This window comes from Arachis hypogaea, chromosome 8 (assembly GCF_003086295.3).
Source record: "Arachis hypogaea cultivar Tifrunner chromosome 8, arahy.Tifrunner.gnm2.J5K5, whole genome shotgun sequence".
Lineage (NCBI taxonomy): Eukaryota > Viridiplantae > Streptophyta > Magnoliopsida > Fabales > Fabaceae > Arachis > Arachis hypogaea.
The window spans coordinates 11,149,819-11,172,751 of record NC_092043.1 but is presented as its reverse complement, the minus strand read 5'-3'; the positions used below and the strand labels follow the sequence as shown (position 1 = coordinate 11,172,751).

At 29.4% G+C, this 22,933-nt stretch overlaps 1 protein-coding gene and 1 long non-coding RNA gene across 2 annotated transcripts in view; one reads left to right on the top strand and one right to left on the bottom strand.

Moving 5' to 3' along the window:
• Positions 1-2,204: 2,204 nt before the first annotated feature.
• The window catches only part of LOC112706078 (WAT1-related protein At4g08290-like), a 42,398-nt gene continuing 21,669 nt past the window's right edge, over positions 2,205-22,933 (top strand). The window contains exons 1-2 of the mRNA XM_025757173.3: positions 2,205-2,263; positions 2,585-2,701. Of these exons, the coding sequence (XP_025612958.1) occupies positions 2,217-2,263; positions 2,585-2,701 (164 nt within the window). The 5' untranslated portion in view covers positions 2,205-2,216. The remainder of the gene's footprint in view (positions 2,264-2,584; positions 2,702-22,933) is intronic.
• LOC140174897 (uncharacterized) lies at positions 3,707-4,962 on the bottom strand. Its single transcript, XR_011865009.1, has 2 exons — positions 4,678-4,962; positions 3,707-4,038 (listed from the first exon to the last, which is right to left on the bottom strand). It is a non-coding gene; the product is annotated as an uncharacterized lncRNA (long non-coding RNA).

Sequence of the window (22,933 nt, the reverse complement as noted above, 5' to 3'; positions counted from 1 at the left end):
GGGACAAAAATGATATTTACTCAAAAAAAATTGGCTACTCACAATTTTTTCTCTAGTCTTAATAATCCTACATCTTTCCACCTATTAAATATAATCCATAATGTATCATGCATACATAAATTAATTCCATCAATTTAACATATCCATCACAATTTTCACAATTTTTGACATAAAAATAATCCATGGATATGAACAATCCATGCAGTGATCTCTGCTCAAGAGAAAGCAACTCTTTTCCATAATTTTGATATTCTTTAAAAATAATGTGATATCCACTACTCCACTTACATAAAAAGAAACTAGATAAAAAAAAAGTTGGTACACTTTTAGCTCGCTACCTAACTTGAACTTTTCTTTTGAAATATCGTTCTCATTTTCTTTATATATAACTAATAAATTTCCTTTGTTCGATCGTGGCTCATTTTAATCTATTATCAATTATATCTCTCTAATTTAATTAATTTTCATTATTCAAAGTCACATGTAATGTAAAACTAATGGGCCATTTAAATTATTTATTTATACATTTTTCTATTTATATTTATATATTTTTAAATATATATAAAAAATTAACCATCAAAACAACTATCAATATAAAATATATATTAAAATATAAAATATGCAAACTAACTAAATAATATTATATATATATATATATATATATATATATATATATATAGAGAGAGAGAGAGAGAGAGAGAGAGAGAGAGAGAGAGAGAGAGAGAGAGAGAGAGAGAGAGAGAGAGAGACTTTTTTTTGTGCTCATATAGCAGTTTTGGTTTGTAATATATATTTTCTTTTGCGTGCCTTCCAAAATAATGGGATAATGAAAAAGACAATAACAAGTCAAAAAGGGCACAAAACAAAATATTGTGAAATCCTTTATTTACTTTCAAGCTACCCCTATTTATAAAGCTTTTTTAATTATATATGCATATAATTGTTATCTATAATTTTTAAGTCATTTTGTTACATCCATTCCACTTTTATTATTATTATTATTAGATAATTCAAAAATATTATTTATGTACTAAAATTAATTATTAATATATTTATATATAAATATTTATATAATTTAATTTATTTTTAATATATATTTATATTTTAATATATATTTTATATTAATAACTAATTTTAGTGTGTATACGTAATATAAATATAAACCATTCCTAGTCCTAAAAAAGGGAGAAGAAGAAGAAAGAAACAGATTATAAGTCTTAAAAGACGACTTTTAATAGCAACTTTGTGATGATCATGCGCTTTGGAATTCATGTTAGCGGTTAACCAGATTTAGTTCCACACTCAACCAGTGAGAGAAATGAGAATTCTAAGATCTTATGTAATCTCTCATTTTATTTTTTATTTTATTAATTTTTTTTTTGAAAAATTAAAGAAGTTATTTCCAGATCAAAAGTTGATTTTTTTAAGTCATAGCTGTGACCCATTTTCAGCCTAAACTAGGTTTGATGTCATGTAAGTAACGATTTTTGTGATGATAATTATTGATACCTAAAATTAACATTGTGATGCCCACAAATGTGTGTATATGATTGAACCGAGAGATCAATATTATAAAAAGTGCTCTGAAATTGAAGAACCCATGCTTTTAGCTACCTTTGCCAATAAAATTGTTACAGAACTATTTACTTTTGTCTTATTATGTACTAAGTTAATAATACACAATCTTTTTTTATTAGGTAACGGATATATAACAGATTCATATTTTATATATTTTAAAAAAAAATTATGTAGACACAAAAAAATAATAATTAAATTAAGATTAACCATTAAAAATTACTGAAATACCGATATACTAGTATACTTGAACATTTTTTTATATTTTATTAGTTTCTTTCTTTCTTAACATTAGTATCTGACTAGTCTTTTTTATTAAAAAAAGAAGTAAGTTCAATTCTACCATGTATCTTTATAATCCATCATGGCCATCTGTACTAAAATAATTTTTGAAATTTTAGTTACACTAATTACGTTTTTGAGATTGATAAAAATATATTTACATCATATTAATCTCTTAATTTTTTTTATTAAGTAACTCATCATAGTGATGAAGACTAATTTGATATATTTTGTCGATCTCAAGAATATAATTGATACAATTATTCTATGATTTCAAGAGATACTTTTACATTGGCTTTTTTATAACGTTTTTTTTTTCTTTTTTATTATATTGTTTATGTAGGAAAAGCAGGCCCAAGATGACACTTGCAATCTTTCTTCGGATTATGGTCCTTGGATTTCTTGAGTAATAAATCGAAAACCTTACTCATATATACACTTAGATATCACAATAAGTAGTATACATATGCATGCATGCATAATAATTATAGGAATACTAGGACATATATTATATTCCTTAAGTCTATGCCTATTTGAGGAATAATAATAAGTAAGTCTGATTCTGTTTGAGTCAGTAAATTAAACTGTTAGAAAACAGTTAAGGCAGTTAGTTTTCCTTTATATAGATAGCATGCATGTATGCTAGTCAGATTTCTCTTTCTCTCTGCATTCTCTGTTTCTTTTTAATAAGTTTTACATGGTAACCTACCTTGTTAATTTTGAACAGGCCAGTTTTCAATCAAAGCTTCAATTACTTAGGAATGAAGTATACTTCGGCTTCATTCACTTCTGCAATTATGAATGCTGTCCCATCCATTACCTTTCTTCTTGCACTTCTTACTCGGTAAATTTATTTTTAAACATCACATTTAAATTAAAAAAAAAAAAGTACTGGAACCAACCTTGTGTGGCCTTTTTTTTTAATGGAAGCGGAGTGAGTGATATATATTTTAGTATTGTAATTTTTTATTTTTTTAAAATTGTAGGAGGTGCATAAATTGGAACCTTTAATTTGTGTTTAAAAAAGGTAAAAAAAATTGAGGTAAATATCTCAAAAAATTTTTAATATTTAAACACACTTAACAGGATCCGAGTACAAAAATCAAAGGTTCACGGTTTAATTTCTGTACTTCTCAGAAATCAGATAATTTGATTTTACTCCTTAAATTAAATTATCTCACATTTTAGAAAAGGAGATCACTTTAATAAAGACATTAAAAATGTCTTTTTTTTAAAGACATTTATGTGTCATGTTATTATTGGACATTTTTATTAAACCGGTTAATAATTTATTTTTTAATAAATCAGAACAAAATCGGTTAATTATAGCAACAATAATAAATTCAATTGTCTGCATTATAATTATTAGACCCAATTTGATCCGATCGAATTACATAATCTAAATCGAATACCTTTAAATTTTTGATAAAAAGACAAACATATCCCTAACTTTTTGTTTTACGGACATTTAAATTCCTAAATATTAAAAAATACAATTAAATTTCTAAAAAAATAGATTTATTGTTATTGTTATAAAAAATCGGCTTTATTCTAATTTGTTAAGAAATTAAAAAATAATTAGTTCATTAATACGTTCATAAATAATGCAACACGTAAGCGTCTTTACAAAAAGACGTTTTACGCGTTTTTATAAAAACATCTCCTTTTAGAAAAACACCACAACACTCTATAATTTAAAAAATATCATTGTTAATTCAATATCAAAAATAAAAAATGACTTTTAATTAGCTAACATTAAATAATTTTTTTCAGTCAATATCAACTAATTTTTTAAAAAATTATTTTATTTATTTTAAATTTTAAATCGTAAATCGTTAGCTCTGGCTCATAAATAATAATCATAATCTTTAACAGTATACTTTTTCTCACGAGAAAGTAAGAGTTACATTCAAAATAATTGTCTAATTAGCTTTGTATTTGGGACAGGATGGAGCATGTAAAATTAAAAGAGGTTAGAAGTCAAGCCAAAGTGATTGGAACCTTGGTAACATTTGGAGGTGCTGTGTTAATGGGAATTTACAAAGGTCCTGGATTCAACCTTTTTCATTCTAGAACACAACAACATCATGGTGGCGGTGGAGACCCTTCCTCATCACACAACCACCACCAAATCGCCGGAGCTCTTTACATTTTCATGGGTTGTGTCGCCTTATCTTCTTTCTACATATTACAGGTCAATTTCTTAATTAATAATATTGTCTAAAAAATTAAGCTCAAAGAAAATTTTTACAAGAAATTGAAAAAAAAAATTATTAGCTAACAAGGGTCTTAAGAATATTAGTAAAAAACAGGGGTGAGCACGGGTCGATTTGGTTCAGATTCAAGGTTTAATCTGGTCGAATTATATCATTTAAATCGAATATCTTTAAATTTTTTTATAAAAAGGCAAATATATCCCTGACTTTTTGTTTTGCGAACATTTAAATCCCTACAAATTTAAAAATACAATTAAATTCCTAAAAAATAGGTTTATTGTTATTGTTATAAAAAATAAATTTTATTTTAATTTATTAAGAAATTCAAAAATAACCGGTTCATTAATACATCTAATAATAATACGACACGTAAACGTCTTTATAAAAAGACATTTTAAGCGTCTTTACCAGAACATTCCCCATAAAAAAAAAGGTATGTTTTCAATCAAATAACATAATTCTCTTACATTACACTTTAATTTCTTCCTTTTTCATTTTTCCTTCAACCAAATAAACGTACTTTTATATAAAGCTACTTATTTACAAAATTTCCGTGAACGAAAACAGGAAAAATGACTCAAACTCAAATGGTACGTATACTTACATATGCGATCGAATTTTTGTTTCAAGTCTAGCATGTGATCACTTTTGGTTATCCTGAAATAAAAATCGGGATATTCAGATTGGAGGATGATATTAGGTGGATTTGCAGTACCAATGGCTAGGATCGCAGCCACACTACTACTCCTTGCTACACTCCCCATTTGATTCGTTATAGTATGAGGGTTGATGATAGTTATTTGATTAACAAGAAAGGTGCAAGTTTATCAAATATTGTTTCTAAGGTTTGAAACATGTAAATGGCTTTTATAGCGATCGATGTGGTATATTCTGGTACGATTAATTAAAGTTGGTATGCCTCGGCATCACTATTTGTACAATTATTGAATTACTGTGCATGTTTGGAAGTTTGACCGAAGAAAAAAATTTTGAAACGTTATTATGTGGAAAAACCGAAAAAGTGAATTTTTTTTAGAAAATGAGGTGCAAAACGTGTTTGTGCTGGTGCACAGTAACTGAGTTACGATATAAAAGTTGAAAACACAGAAAAAAAAAAATATACAGTAAAAATTATTGTGCAATATTTGAAAAATAAAATAAATCTCGCCTATAAATAACACGAGAATTTTGTTAAATTTTTCATATCCGTGAGAGATAGAAGCAACTAAATAAACTATTGACAGATTTTTTTTTTTTATAATTCACACATATACTCGACACAAGGTATAAGGATTCAAAAAATTAACCCACTACAAAATAAAGCAAAAAATAAAAAGAAAACACACATACACAACACAAACCATCTTGAAACAGAATTTATTGCACTACCATTACAAAAAATTAGTATTTATAATAAAAAAAAAGTTGCAAAAAATATGAATTTTGAAACAAAAAAAAAAAAATTATAACAATAAAGGAGATGTTGCAATATATTCTACCACATAAAATTTTTGTAACAAAAAATAAAACCGTTATAATATAAAATAATATTTTGTAACAAATTTTTTTAATATAAAAATCAAAATTTATTACAACAAGAGTGATAACAATCTTTTACTTTTAAAATATTTTTTATAACAATATAATTTTTTCTATCACAAAATTTTGTTACAAAATATAATTTGATTTTGTAATATTTTTCATTCCTTTAATTATAAAAGCACAATATTTATTTTGTAACAATTTTTTAATATAATTACACACATAATTTGTCAAACTGTTTTATTTTTTAATTAATTGATATATTCAAGGTAATAATAAACACATAGTTTTTATCTCGACTCGCTAAATTAGTTCATAATCGTAATTCGTTGAATCATAAAACAGAACATAAACGTACCTCATTAAATACAAAAATTATAAAAATTTTAATAGCAAAAATTAATTTCACAAATAATAAAATAAATCTCAAGTAAACCAAATTATCCAATAGGATTATAAATAATATATACCATAACAAGTCAAAAGTCACAACTCATAACACAAATTCACAACTCAACTCAAATTAAAATATAAATTCACAACTCACAAATTTATACGATACTAAAATAAATTCAAGTAGCAAATAAACTAACCAAACTACTATAATGAACAACTAATTAACTAAAGTCTAAACAAATCATTTAATAGTCATTCTATTTTTCATCAATCATAAAATCTTCACAAGTTTCGCAAACTTTCGCATTACCATCTTCATTATCAAGAGCAGGAGGAGGAGGCTCTTGTAAAAAGTTCTTCAAACTCATCATTATCAAGATAAGAAATTGTCAAAGTATAAGAACAAAAATTCAACAATTGAACTTAGTGCAATAACAAAAATTCATCACTGTAGTTCATGATTAATAAAACATATAAGGATTAATTTCAATAATCACCATTCACCAAAGTAATATTCATGTAAACAATAAAATTATCATCTCATGCACAGTAGCAATAGACCAACAGCAAATACACTAACCTTTTTTTCTTTTAGTTCCTTGTTTCTCTTTTTAATCGAATGAATATTCAACAACAACAAAAAATGTCAACAACAATAAAAATTTCATCATTTATTTTAATCAATCTAAAATAAGATACAAAACAAATAAAATTCAACTAAAAAATTTAATAAATAAATTCAGTTCAATATAACAGAAAATATTCAATCATACAAAAATTTAATACAAAATAAGTATCACAGATTGGATTTATAAATAAAATTTAGCAAAATCATGGATAATACATCACAAACATATTCAGAACAAAACAAAAAAATAATATAGTACAAATACAAGATATTAAATATTAAAATGAAGAGGATAAAAGGGAGGTCCTTACCTGAATTGGCAGCGAAGGGGAGGAGAAGAGCAGAAATAATGAGCCAGAGAGGCCAGAGAGTGAGGGGAGAGGATAATGGGGGAGAGAGAAGAGTGTTCTTAAAAGTAAGGGGTGAGGGTCGTGCATTTTGGATTTAGATCAGGTTTACCGTCGGATTTTCTGACAAATAAATCCCACGGTAATGCATTGCGTATGACCAAAACGCAACGTTCCATTAATTGAGCTTCAAATCTGCCGGTAATTTTGATGGTAATTTTTGCGTCAATTTTTGTTTTTTTTTTCTCTCCAAATATTACCAGCGGATTTACAGTAAAAAAAATCTAATCTGATGGTAACTTTTTTACCCGACGAATTTATTGCCATATGATGGTAATCAGTGACTAAGAGAAGGGGGGTTGAATTTTAGCCCATTTTTGCTGAATATTAATTTCTGTTTTTTCAAAGAAACTTCAGGAGATATTTCTGCTTTTGTCTCATAACAAGTCAATAGACATTTTCTTTTTGTCTCGTAACGAATTAGGAGATATTTTTCATTTTTGTCTCCAACGCAACAGAAACAGAATAGGAGTAGAAGAGAAAGAGAGAATCACACCCAGATGTATCCTGGTTCAGCTGCTAAGTTCAATGCAGCCTACATCTAGTATCCATCACAACAGTGACAGAATTTTACTATAATCATCAAATTACAAACACCAATTCTTTCCTAGGATCTACCCAATTCTATCTGGGACAAATCCAGATTCTATCCCCAAATCTGAACTTGACTTGGACTTCTACCAAGCTTTCAACTGCAATGTGCTAACCCAACTTGTAAAGAAATCCCCACGGAATCATGAAACACAACATACAGATGTACAAAGAAACTCTGAGACATCTATGGCTTTTTCTCTAATATTGATCACTGCCTTTTTCCTTTCACTGGCTTTTTTCTTACAAACCTCACTATGTTTGCCATTTTCACTATGAGACTTAGACAGACAATACTAAGAATAAGAAAACAAAATGAACACCATTGAAGGAGAAGAACTCAGGAAGTTTGGGTAACTATGAGAATTCTGTGCTTTTTCTTTCTCTCATTGATTCCAACCTTTGGCTGTTCATCCTTAATATAGAAGGGGAAGCTTCCAAGGTTGAAATCGGTACAACCAAGCAACTTCTTCTCTAACCAAAAAATAGCTTCACTTCGGACAGAGAAAAAAGAGAGGAAAAACCAAAATCAAACTAATATGCATGTACCTCTCTCAACCCTTTTCATCAAGCTTCTTCAATCTGAGCCTTTGATCTTGACTTTGGCTCCAAGAAAGAACTCTGACCCTTGATGAATCTCTGACCTAGGAGTGCTTCTTTCCTTCCATTTTTGCTTCTTCATATCCGTAGCTTCAGAGGCTAGCTTCCTTCTCTGATAAACAAAAATAGAAATGAATTTTTGCAACTGAGATCTTCTTCTCTGGTCGAGGGAGAACTTTTCTTTTCTTGGTATTAAGATCTTGAAGCCCTTCTTCAAATCTTGCCTTCAATGGCAAAGATCTTGCCATGTCTTGCTTCGAATCTTCCTTTTTCAAATGCTAACATCATCCTAGCCTTTTCTTCTTCCATAGCTTCTCTGATTACTTTCTCTGATAACTTGTATTTTCTTTTTTTCTGATTAAAGTGACCGAATACAAAGAGAGAGGAGAAAGAAGGGATAAGGAAGAAAGTTTTTGGTAGAAGCATTAAGTGAAATTAAATCAAATTGAATTCCCACTTCCATTCCCCAAGACATGTAAAGCTTTCAAAGCACATTAAACTCAATTGAATTTTAGCTTTCAGTTACCAAGGCATAAAGTTATGTGTCAGACTTTTGGCTACGAAAGAATAAAGTTAATTGAGTTGAAAATAACCAAGGCATGGAGCAACGAAGCATGCTTTTGAAATCCTTGCGCCACTTTAAGTTTCTTTGCCTTTTAGCCACATGAAGTGAACAATTAATATTGGGTTTTGAGAGACTTGGGCTCCTTTGGTTTTCTTTCTCTTTTAATATTCAGTCACTTGAAGAGAACAACTATTATTGGGCTAAGCATGTTTAGTAACCAAACTGGACTTTCATCACTTGGGCCAAGATAACAATTTTATTTTTCTTCCTGAACACTAACAAAAATATCAAACAACTCATTGGAAGCTATTACATAAGACACTTAATAATAATTTTAATAATTTTAATAATTTTTTAATTTACATTTTAATAATGTTTGATCATCATTTAATTAAATATAAGTTTTTCAAACTCAACAATCTCCCCTTTAATGACAAACATTATTAAAATTGAATTGAAATGGTTAGGATTAGAAAACTTGCCTTTGAAGAATATTCAAAATCTCTCCCCCTTTCGGTGAGCTCCCCCTTAATGTGTACCTAATTTAACATGATAATCAAGGAAACAATACTTATATCCATGCTCAAAAGAGTTCCAAAAGGAATTTTTAAAAAAAATGGAACTTTTAAAACAGAGCCAGATTTTTACAAGTGAAAAGGATTATCAAAATATCTTAATATAAATTCATAATCCATCACACATGCACTTGAGCAGATTACTATACTCAATGCTCAGATGAAAATTAATCTATTAAAATAAAATACTTAACACAATAAATTAGAACATAAAAATAGAGCAGAGCATATCAAAGCATGGCTTAAAACAGATCATAAAACAGAGCATATACAGAGCTCAGCTCAAAAATAATGAAACAGAGCACAAAATAATAATAAATCAGAGCTAAATCAGAGCAACCAGCAGTCCCAATTTCAATTTCAGTTCAGCCCTTTTTTAATCTTTTTCTTCTCCTTTTGTCATTAAGGAGGGACCCGGCAAACAAAATAGAGAAAAGCAATGCAGTCCATAATAATTCAAGCATAAAACATAATAGCATCAAAGTTAAGTTTTGTAAAGTCATCCAAGACAAATGAAAATAGTTCTACTGAGTCAATTACACAGAGAGCAAAATAATATAGCATTCAACAACAATAGCGACAGGGAGTAAACTTAGGCATCAGAATTTTTTTCATTAGATTCCAAAACATCATTTTCTTTCTCGAAAGGAGCCATGTCCTCATCCACTGAATCCAAATACTTTAAGAGCAAGTTTACCCTTTCATGAGATTTTAACCAAGCCTTTTTATTTTGCAATGCAAGCTTTCTAGCTTCTTTGCTGGATTTTATCATTTGCTTGGTCATGGTAGCAAACTCCAAGAGAACATTTTTAACCATTCTAGAGAATAGAAACTTATAGGAATCAGATGTTCCAGCAACTGAAGGAGAGGGGAGGCTTTCATCCTCACTTTCAAACATGGCCGAGGCCTTAGTCCCTTTGACATTTTTACCCTTTGCTTGTTTCGGTACACCACCACCTTTGATTGTGGACACTCTATTATCAACCGACTCATTGCTCAAATCAATATTAAAATATTCAAACACATAAGTCAAAAACATGCTATGTGCCTCTTTTAAAGGTAGGAAGTGGGAGAGAGAAAGGTTAGGAATAAAAACTGTCATTAATGTTATGTGCAAACCTTCTCTTTTAAAGCAAAATTATTAATGAAAACGGTTTTTAAAAATTAATTTGGATTCTTAAAACCATGAAAGTTGAAAAGACAAGTTATGAGGAATGATGAAATATTAAAATTGTCATGACTTGAAATGGAACGAAGTGATTACATGTTGAAAAATTATTTCTAAAAAATTAAAAGAGTTTTATGATTTAAAAATAATGACCCCATATCATGTGAACAAAGTTTGTCTTACATAGGCTCAAAAAGTGGTTTCAGCATGGTGGACAATAGGGCACAATTCTCTATGTTTAATTCACAAATTTTCTGGACTTTATACAAGTCTTTCTTTGAAGATTTCATCACTTGTCCAGATTTGTCTCCCTGTTGCCTACGAGACAAAAACAAACAGAGGTATGAAACAAAGATTTTATTCAATAGAACTTAAATCCATAATCTCTAATCTATTTCTCAAAGAACAAAATCTCTCTTCACACAGAGGTTTAGTGAAGATGTCAGCAAGTTGCTCTTCGAATTTCACAAATTGGATATCAATAGTACCCTTTTGCACATGTTTTCTAATAAAATGATATCTCACTTCAATGTGCTTAGTTCTAAAGTGCAGTACAAGATTCTTAGAAATGTTTATAGCACTCATATTATCATAAAATAAACGTATACTATTGATTTTCAATTTGTAATCCTCCAAATAAGTTTTAAGCCATAAAAGTTGAGAACAACAAGCAGCCGCAGAGATATATTCGGCTTCAGCAGTGGATAAAGCAACTGTGGCTTGTTTTTTGCTTGACCACATGTTGAGTGAGCTTCCAAGGAAGCAACACATTTCGAAAGTGCTTCTTCTATCCACTTGGTCACCTGCATAATCTGCATCACAAAAACCTACTGCACAAAATTCATTAGATTTTGGATACCACAACCCAAGATCACATGTGTCTTTATTGTATCTAATGATTCTTTTAACGACCGAAAGATGGGATTTCTTTGGGTGAGATTGAAATCTAGAGCATACACCCACACTTTGAACAATATCCGGTCTAGAGGATGTAAGATACATGAGAGATCCTATCATTTCTCTATACTTTGTTTCATCCACATCTTTCCCATTTTTATCTTTGTCAAGTTTAGTGTTTGGATGCATAGGAGTACCCATTGGTTTGGAATTTTCAAGACCAAATTTCTTAATTAACTCTTTGGCATATTTATCTTGGTGAATAAAAATACTACTAGGTGTTTGTTTGATTTGAAGACCAAGAAAAAAAGTTAATTCTCCCATCAAACTCATTTCAAACTTACTAGTCATAAGTTTTCCAAACTCTTCACACAAGGATTCATTGGCCGAACCAAATACAATGTCATCCACATAAACTTGAACAAGCAAGATATCATCATTAGACTCTTTTATAAACAAAGTAGTGTCGGTGGTACCCCTTTAAAAATTATTTTCTAACAAGAAGGCACTAAGCTTTTCATACCAAGCTCTTAGAGCTTGCCTAAAGCCATAAAGAGCCTTTGAAAGTTTAAAACCATGATTTGGAAACTCTTTGTGTCACAAATACTTTCCTATCTATAAAACCATTAAGAAAAGCACAATTGACATTCATTTGAAATATTTTAAAATCCTTGTGGACAGCATAGGCAAGAAGCAACCTAATTGCTTCCATTCTTGCTACCGGGGCAAATGACTCATCAAAATCTATACCTTCCTCTTGATCGTAACTTTGGACCACTAGTCTAACCTTGTTACAAACAACACTACCATCCTCACCCAATTTATTTTTGAAAATCCATTTTGTACCGGTTACCTTTTTACCGTTTAGATTTGGTACAAGATTCCAAACCTCACTCTTTTCAAATCGTGCTAGCTCTTCCTCTATGGTTTTAACCCATGAGGGGTCTTCAAGAGCTTGCTTCATATTGAGAGGTTTCAATTGGGACAAGAAGGCAACATTGCTTGGTTCTATTTGCTTCTTGCTTGAGAATCTAGTGGTTATGCCTTGTGAAGGATCACCAATGATGAATTTATGAGGGTAACCCTTCAAAAATTTCCATTCAGGTGGCCTTTGAGAAAAGGTTTTGCCTTGACGAGTTCAGTAGGCAACTCTGTTCTGGATTCTCTGACTTGTTCAGGAGACAAAATAGAAATGTCTCCTTCATTCTGAAGAGAAGTTTCTAAACAGACAGATTCAACAACTAAGACAGATTTAGGATTTTCTTGATTGGCTTTATGGTTCACATCAGTTTCACTACCTGTATCATCATCTAACACAGCACTTGGAATAGAGTTAGAATCACAAAAAGACACATGTATGGATTCCTCAATTGTTCTATGTTCTTTAAGGTAAACCATAAACGCTTTGCTAGTGGTGGAGTATCCAACAAACATTCCTTCATAAGATTTTGGATCAAACTTTTCAAGATTTTCTTTATTGTTAAGTACAAAACATTTGCATCCAAAAATATGAAAATACTTAAAATTAGGTGGGTTCCTTTCCAAAGCTCATATGGATTTTTCTTTAAACCTTTTCTAATGATGGTTCTATCTAGAATATAATAAGCTTTGTTTACAGCTTCAGCCCACAAAAATTTTGGAACATCATTTTCACAAAATATTGCCCCTAGTCATTTATTGAAGGCTTCTATTCCTTCTTTCAACAACCCCATTTTGTTGAGGTGTTCTTGGACATGAAAAGTTATGTGCTATTCCAAATTCATCACAAAAATTTTCAAAATCTTGATTTTCAAACTCCTTTCCATGATCACTTCTCAAGTGGGTTATTTTTAAATCTTTTTCATTTTGGATCTTTTTGCAAAGAGAGGAAAAAGCATAGAATGCATCATTTTTGTGAGCTAAGAAAAGAACCCAACCAAATCTAGAATAATCATCCACCACTACTAAACCATAATGTTTTTCTCCCAAACTTTGTGTTCTAGTAGGACCAAAAAGATCAATATGTAACATTTCCAATGGCCTTTTAGTGGAAATTCCATCTTTGGGTTTAAAAGATGATCTTACTTGTTTGCCTAGTTGACAAGCATCACAAGTAATATCTTTATCAAATTTAATATTTGGAATTCCTCTAACTAAATTCTTTTTAACAAGCTTAGAAATTTGGTATATGCTAGCATGTCCCAATTTCTTATGCCAAAACCATTTTTCATATTCAAGAGAGGTAAAACAAGTTACTTTTTTATCCTTTAAATCCTCTATAGTTAATCCATACACATTGTTGCATCTTTTTGCTTCAAACAAAATATCACCGAATTTTTCGTAAATAACCAAGCAATCCAATTTTCTAAAAATAATCAAATATCCAAGATCACACAATTAGCTAATGCTTATTAGATTGTGCTTTAATCCGTCAACAAGCAAAACATCATTAATGAAAGAAGAGAAGTTCTTACCCATTTTACCTATGGCCACTATCTTTCCCTTTCCATTGTCACTGAAAATAACAAAACCTCCATCATACTCATCAAGCTTGATGAATAATGTTGACTTCCCGGTCATATGCCTAAAGCACCCACTATCCATATGCTACATGTTGTCTTTTCTCTTGGATACTAGACAAACCTACAAAAAAGCTTAAGTGACCATCTTCTTTGTCCCAAACCATTATAGTCACAAATAATCTTGTAAACTTTATCACCAACCATCCGCTCACTTATGAAACATTGAATGGGAAAATGTCCATTCCGATTGCATAATCTACAAAATTTTTTGTGTTGCTGTTTTTTAAAGCTTGTTAGGTTTTGAAACCATATGGAATCCGAAGAGGATGCCATGTTGGTAAAAGAATATTTTTCAATAAATTTTTTAAATTTGTGAAAATCCAAACCAACTTTATCATAAAGAGGTTTTTGACTAGTCAATAGTTGATTTAAATTTTCAGAACTTTGAGCAAAGGTGGCTAAGTCCTCTTTAAGTCTTTTTACCTTTTTGATCACCTTCTCATTTTCCTCAAAAAGTTAAGATATGCAATCACAGAATGCTGTTTTTCACAAGCCTTGATTTCAGCTTTCAATCGCTTATTTTCTTCAACAAGATCAACAACGGTTTCAACTTCTCTTAATTTTTCCTTAAGAAAATTATTTTTAGCTTTTAGTATTTCTACTTGAGTTTCAAGATCTTGGTTTTCATTTAGGAAGCATCTGATTTTTTCAAAGAGGTGATTAATCATAAGATGAAGGTCTTCAGTTGAGGGTTCAGGAAATATTACCTCATCGACTACATCGACCATAAGACATGTTTGAGACTTGCTTTCTGTTTCATCTTCTTCATCCGAATCGTTCTCCAAGTCTTCCCATGACGCCATGAGTCCTTTCATCTTTTCTCTTTTCGGTTTGTCCTCCTTCTTCAGTTTAGGACAATCAAACTTGAAGTGTCTAGTTTCTTTACAGTTGTAGCAGATCACCTTGCTTAAGTCCCTCTTTGGCTTCCTTGAACTGCGTCCTTTGTTTCGTTCCTTAATCTTCATCATTTTTCTAAATTTCTTACCAAACAAAATAAAGTCATTGTCAGAAAAATTATCACTGGATTCATTATTCAAAGATTCAGTGACTGATTTGAGAGCAACTCTTTTTTTTTAATATCTCTCTTTAAATATGTATTTTCAAAAGTAAATAAGTTTCCTCTCAGATCATCATAGGTCATTTCATCAATTCCACTACTCTCAGCTATTATTATAGCCTTGGTTTCTCACTCTTTAGTGAGACATCTCAATATTCTCCTCACAAGCGCAGATTTTGGATGTCTGATTCTCATAGCATCCAAGTTAGTGATGATAACATTGAATCTTTCAAACATTTCATCAATCGTTTCTCCTTCCTTCATTGAGAACATTTCGCAGTCTCTGTTCAGCATGTCTATTCTGGATCTTTTAACTTGGGTTGTGCCTTCATGAGTAACTTAAAGTTTGTCCCAGATTTCTTTTGATGTTGTGCATCTTGATACCCGTCGGTATTCCTCGAAGCTGACCGCACAATTGAGTAAGTTGACTGCTTTGGCATTGAGCTCTACTTTTTTTGTCATCATCATTCCAATTAGCCTCAACTTTGAGAGCAACCACACCATCAGCTCCTGTAGTGGTTGGAAATTATGGGCCTTCCAAGATTATCTCACAGTCTGTAATCTACAGATTGAATGATTATCTTCATTCTTTCTTTCCAGTAACTGTAGTTCTTCCTATTGAAGAATGGGGGTCTATTGCTGACTACCCTTCTGTCAGAGTATAGGCCACCAGATTTGAACCACTATTGACTGCCATCAGAATCTTTTCTCCAAACTGCAAAGTTTGATCTCTTTGAGACCAAGCTCTGATACCAATTGATGGTAATCCGTGGCTAAGAGAAGGAGGTTGAATCTTAGCCCCTTTTTGCTGAATATTAATTTATGTTTTTTCAAAGAAACTCCAGGAGATATTTCTGCTTTTGTCTCATAACAAGTTAAGAGATATTTTCTTTTTGTCTCGTAACGAGTTAGGAGATATTTTTCATTTTTGTACAAACACCAATTCTTCCCTAGGATCTACCCAATCCTATCTGGGACAAATCCAGATTCTATCCCCAAATCTGAACTTGACTTGGACTCCTACCAAGCTTTCAACCACAAAGTGTTAACCCAACTTGTAAGGGAATCCCCACAGGATCATGAAACACAACATATAGATGTACAAAGAAACTCTGAGACATCTATGGCTTTTTCTCTAATATTGATCACTGCCTTTTTCCTCTCAGTGACTTTTTTCTTACAAACCTCACCATATTTGCCATTTTCACAATGAGACTCAGACAGACAATACTAAAAAAAATAAAATGAACACCATTGAAGGAGAAGAACTCAGGAAGCTTGGGTAGCTATGAGAACTCTGTGCTTTTTCTTTCTCTCCTTGATTCCAACCCTTAGCCGTTCACCCTTAATATAGAAGGGGAAGCTTCCAAGGTTAAAACCGGTTCAACCAAACAACTTCTTCTCCAACCAAAAAACAGCTTCGGTTCGGACAGAGAGAAGAGAGAAGGAAAACCAAAATCAAATCAACATGCATGTACCTTTCTCAACCCTTTTCATCAAGCTTCTTCAATTTGAGCATTTGATCTTGACTTTGGCTCCAAGAAAGAACTCTGACCCTTGATGAATCTCTGACCTAGGAGTGCTTATTTCCTTCTATTTTTGCTTCTTTCTATCTGTAGCTTCAGAGGCTAGCTTCCTTCTCTGATAAACAAAAATAGAAATGAACTTTTACAACTGAGATCTTCTTCTCTAATCGAGGGAGATCCTTTCTTTTCTTGGTATCAAGATCTTGAAGCTCTTTTTCAAATCTTGCCTTCAATGGCAAAGATCTTGCCATGCCTTGCTTCAGATCTTCCTTCTTCAAATGCTATCATCATCCTAGCCTTTTCTTCTTCCATAACTTTTCTGTTTACTTTTTTTAATAACTTGTATTTTCTTCTTTTCTGATTGAAGTAACTGAATACAAAGAGAGAGGAGAGAGAAGAGATAAGGAAGAAAGCTTTTGGTGGAAGCATTAAGTGGAATTAAATCAAATTGAATTCCCACTTCCATTCTCCAAGACATGTTAAGCTTTCAAAGCACATTAAACTCAATTGAATTTTAGCTTTCAGTTACCAAGGCATAAAGTCACATGTTAGACTTTTGGTTACCAAAGAATAAAGTTAATTGAGTTGAAAATAACCAAGGCATGGAGCAACGAAGCATGCTTTTGAAATTTTTGGGCCACTTTGAGTTTTTTTGTCTTTTAGCCACATGAAGTGAACAATAATATTGGGCTTTGAGAGATTTGGACTCCTTTATATTTCTTTCTCTTTTAATATTCAGCCACTTGAAGAGAACAATTATTATTGGGCTAAGCATGTTTAGTAACCAAACTGGGCTTTCATCACTTAGGCCAAGATAACAGTTTTATTTTTCTTCTTGGACACTAATAAAAATATCAAACAACTCATTGAAAGCTATTAAATAAGACACTTAATAATAATTTTAATAATTTTCTAATTTATATTTTAATAATGTTTGATCATCATTTAATTAAATATAAGTTTTTCAAACTCAACACCATATTTGCCGATAAATCCGCCGATCAACCTATTGCTAACGTTCGACGCTAATTCCAACCGTATTTAATATTTTTTGTAGTGCATAAATTTTAATTTATCTTATTTTTATCTATTGATAGTAAAAAAAATTAAATCTTAATTCGTTTCTGTAAGTAGTCATTTTACGTCTATCTACTTTTATATTATTAAAATTTATATAACCATAATAATGTATATAACTTAAATTAAACTAAAAATATAAAAATGATACAATGTCAAACATCTTATTAATTATTTTATTATATATAATACAAAAATAGATAAAAAAAAACAGATATTCTCTAACCTGACTCTACTCAAAATCTCGTCCCATACCAAATCAAATAATTATGTGTTCTAACTAAATAGAAGTGAATTAAATACCTATAAATTTAGATAATGTGGTCATTCTTAAATTTTTTTTTGTCGAAATTATAAGATTAAAATTTCTCAAAAACGTAACATATACCTAAATTGCAGTAGTGATTTTAATTTTTTAAATAAATGTCACCTCTGAAATTCTAATTGCATGTTTTGAGCCGTTTGTCTTGTCCACATAAGTGAAAAAATAATAAAATATCTCATATATATGGTATTTTTTAAGACATCTATTTAAATAAAAATATTAAAAATATTTTTTTATAAAAAATCTTATGTTAAAAATATATTTTATTTATTATTTTAAAAAAATAATATTTTTATAACATAGCAAAATTAAAATTTTATAATTTATCATTTAATAATAAAAAAGTATACTTTTATATAAAAATAATTATAAAATTTTTACATAGTATCTATTGTTTCTTACCATTTGGCCGTATTTTTTTAATACTAGATAATAATGTAATGCGGGCCAATAGGTCCCAGTCCCGTGTTGTCGTTTTTTTCCGATGTCGCAAGCTTGCTGATATCAGCCAAATTCCCTTTCTTTTTGTGACACTTACGTTGGCTCTGATTGCATTTTTTTACTGTTTTTGTCGTTTGGTTAAAATGTTGTTAGATCAATTACGGAAGTGATTTACAAGAAAATAGAATTATTTTGACACTTTATTTTTTAACATCATAATTAAATATTAAAATTAATATATATTTTTGATAAATATTACAAATGTCAAATTTTTTATATTTTTTTGATAAAAATTTTGACTGTAGAAAATTACTGTTCAATTTTGACACTCATTTGTTTTCAATTTACTCTACTATTTTTTTTTTTGGGCTCTGTTAATTTTGACATCACACTGCTCTTAGTTTAGGATTATACTACTCATTCTTTATCTTCAAAATCTCAATTTATTCTTTAGTTTCAAGATCACATCTCATTCTTTGTTAAAATTTTTTGTTGAGAATATTTTATAGTCAATAAGTGTCAAAATAAATAGTATTTTTGACAATTAATAAATATCACAGAAAATATGTTATCAAATTTTTCTAACAAATTATTTTTGACAGCTAATATTTATCAAAATAAGATTTAATTTTTTTTTCACAATCGCTTATATGTTAAAAATACTATTTTTGACAAAATTTTTATTAACATATTTTCATAGTTAAAATAATGTTAAAATTTATTTTTTTGACAAATTTTAATTTTTTTTAACACATTATAACCCTAAAAAATAATCTATATCGTTGTAGTTACTACTCTATTATATGGGCATGATGCTTATTAGTAAGGCTTAGTAATTACATTTAATAATGTGCGATACATATGATTGATTGTTTGTCGTTTTTTTAGAAAAGATAAGGCTCCACTCACACAAGAGTAGTAAGTAATTACTACTTTTCTTCTTCTTTTTAATTGCATTATTATGACTTGTGAGCTTTGAAATAATCAAGCATGAGCGACATCATCATCACAACTCATAATCTACTATGATTCTATGAATCACTGAATATTAGCACAAGACAATGAGGTAATAAAATCAAGAAAAGCTCAATGTCAAATTGGAATAAACAAATCGCTCCAAATACTCTCATCGAGTGAATAATGAAGCTCCAAAATAATTATTTAGAACGACAATATATATACGTTAAAATAATTTGTGAAATCCCAATTATATCTTTAAGTAAAAAAAAAGTGTATTATTTTAGTTCCTTCACTTTTTTTTATCAAGTGTCTCAAATTTTTAGTCAAATGATTTATCATGTTGTTAAAGACTATAATGTGATGTATTTTGTTAATTTCAAATAAATAATTGATGTAATTAAGACTTAGAAAACTGCTTTAATGCACACAGGCAGTCTTAAAGACCAATTTAAAACTTACCTCTACTCTTAAGTCTTATCTTCTTTTAAGCATGTGGATCATATGCCTTGTCAAAAGTTGGATGTTATTAGGAGAAGTGTTAGGGTCAAAAAATTTTGTAATTTATAATTATTAATTAGTTATTATTAATATTTTTAATAATATGAGATTATATTTAATGATGTGAGATTATTCACTTTTTTTATTAATTAAATATTAGTTAAATTTTAATAAAAATGTTGATTTATAGACTTTTTTATTAATAATTTCTTTTAGAAGTTAGCATTTCTCCTGCAAGAGTCTGAATTACACATGGATAATCCAATTTTTGTTTTATGATACATTTTTAATATCATATAATTTATTTATTTTTAATATTTTATTTTTTTAAATTATATCAGCTAATCTTTTGAAATTAATTTTATTTTTATTTTTATTTTTTTTAAATTCAATTTTTAAAAAAATGAGAGTTAAGAGAAATAATTTTATAAAAAATTATTACTTAAAAACTAATTTTATATATAATAAAATACCTTCTATCTAAACCTCTCTATCATAGCTATCGAGACATGTCAGCTCTTACCCAAATACCCAAATACAACAAGTTTCGTTACTTCGCCATCCCTAGATTTATCACATGCGATCCTATAATTAGGATATATTTGGTTTGGTTTTTGTTTTATTTTTTATTTTATTTTTAATATTTTTATTGTTTTATTTTTTTATAAAATTTAAAAAAATAAAAATATTAAAATTAAATATAAAAAATAAAAATATAGACTAAATGCACTCTTAAATTTTTTATACAATGGTTTTTTTATACAATGGTTCTTGCCAAGTCGTGTACGTGGTACCTCTTAATAAGTTTCTTAGATTTGTATTGTCAGCAAGAAAGTTAACAGCACAAAATTTATTACCACTAAAATTTATTATTTGAGGTAGGAATAAGTTGAGATAGGATATTTAAATATTTTGGATTTTGGATATTTTCTTATGTTAACGAAAGCTAACGTGATATGTTAGGATCCATGTTAGCACATTTTATTTATTCAATTGTCTGTTAACACGATTATTTTATGAAATTTCATTAAATTAATTTCTAACTAATAAATTTTAATCTCTGATAGTGCATATATATTTTTTATGTTGGAATAAATTACAGAGGTTTAGAGACTAATATTGGAAATCACCGCATGATGGGTGGTGAAATAAAAGTCGTCATGGAGGAGTCTCTTATCACTCATTTGATAGCTATGGTTAGTTGTTATCGAGGAAAGAAAGAATGAAGATCTTATATGTTATTGTGGGTTGAAGACATTGATTAAAAAATCTAAAACTTTAGAAAATTTAGATAAATTGTTTCATATATGTCTAAGATATACTGAGTGAATTGTTCTCATAAATTTTTTATCTTCAATATTCTTACTAGTTGTAGGCATTTTTAATCATAATATTCTTTAAATTTCTGTAGAAAGATAGTCATTGTAACTTCTTCAAGTGGGTTGATGAAGATGAATATGATAATAACTTTTATCTATTGGAGTGATAATTGTGATTTTAGTTATAGGATTGATTTATATTTTTAAGTATAGTGCTATAAAGATTTTAACTTTATTTAGTATGTAATGTTTATGAACAAAGAATGAATTGATATCTCTTATGTATTCAATTTAGCAATGAATTGAACAATTTTTATATAGTTATCTATATTTTAGTGAAATGATGTATTTTTCGTGTTTTGTATAAATAGCATTGTATTTATTTGCTGAAAGTTTTGTTTTCATTATTTGTTTTAAGGTTTGCGAATCGAAAATTGCTGCATTTCTTTGGAGCTTATTTTGGATTATATTATTTATTTGCCATTTCATATATTTTTTGTTTTTAAAAATTTTCCTGTTGTACTGTTGTATATTTGGATCTTTTAAAGGAAAGAGATTTAAAAGTGAGAAAATTAAAGGGATTTAAATCCGAAACACCAAAAAAAGTAAATAAAGATGATTAATTCTTCACTTCTCACCTTACAAATCTCATCAGTTTAGAGGAGCCATGAGATCGGTTTGAAAATTTAATGGCTTGAAAATTTTACATAAATTCTCTATTCTCCGTGATTCCTTCCAAAAAGACACTTTGGCCCTTGATTCTATTCTCCGTGAGAGAATGTGCCCTTGCATTCTTCCACTGTCAAAAACTATTTAAAGTTTAATAATACTAATCTAACGGGATGGAAATGTAGGTAATTTGATTATATAGAAAATGAATATGCATTTAACTTATCACATATATATGATTAAATGGATAACATTGGTTTTTTTTTTTTCACGAAAGGCTAAGAGTAACCTATCGCGGATCTGCAATTTGCTGATTAAAAATATACGGATCAATAGACTTAAAGTTGTTATTTTAATATTATAAAGTGTGGATCGGATAAACATTTATAGCTAGATGCGATGTTGTGATCGGAGCTTCATTTAAATATTGTTGCTGGTTAATAGTTATACATGCACAAGATGGTTGAATTCTCGATATTATTAAGAGGAAGTAGCAACATTAGATCAATCTAATTTGTTAAGTGATTAACAAGGTTCGATAAATCGAAGCCGGTACATTTTTTGAAGAAATTCGGTACTTCACAATGTTTTTTTTTATTTTTTTCATGGAAGCGATAGGTAAACCAAAATGGCAACCATCTGTACACTGTTCTAGTGTTAATATCTGTGTTTCAGTTATTGTAATACCTTGGCTGGGAGAAATTGTAATGACTCATTGCTCCACATCTAACACGGATACTAGTGCAAGTGCACCTCAAATAAGTTCATGGTATGTAGATGAATCTTATGAAGAGCTCAAGAAGGGAATTCACATTGTGAGAATATCATATGAGACCTTCACTTGTCTATATTGCCCTAAGAAAAAAACAGTAATATCTGTATAGGAAACTCCTTCAACATGCTTCTGAGGTTTGTCATAGTAGTGCACTAAAAAGAAATGTAAGAGAGAAGGCTAATCATATAGGTCTAGCAAAATATTTGGAAAAAGATCTTGCATGTTTCGATGGCCCCTCAAAACCTGTAGATAAAGGTGTTCAATCCTGTTATGTTGAATTTTT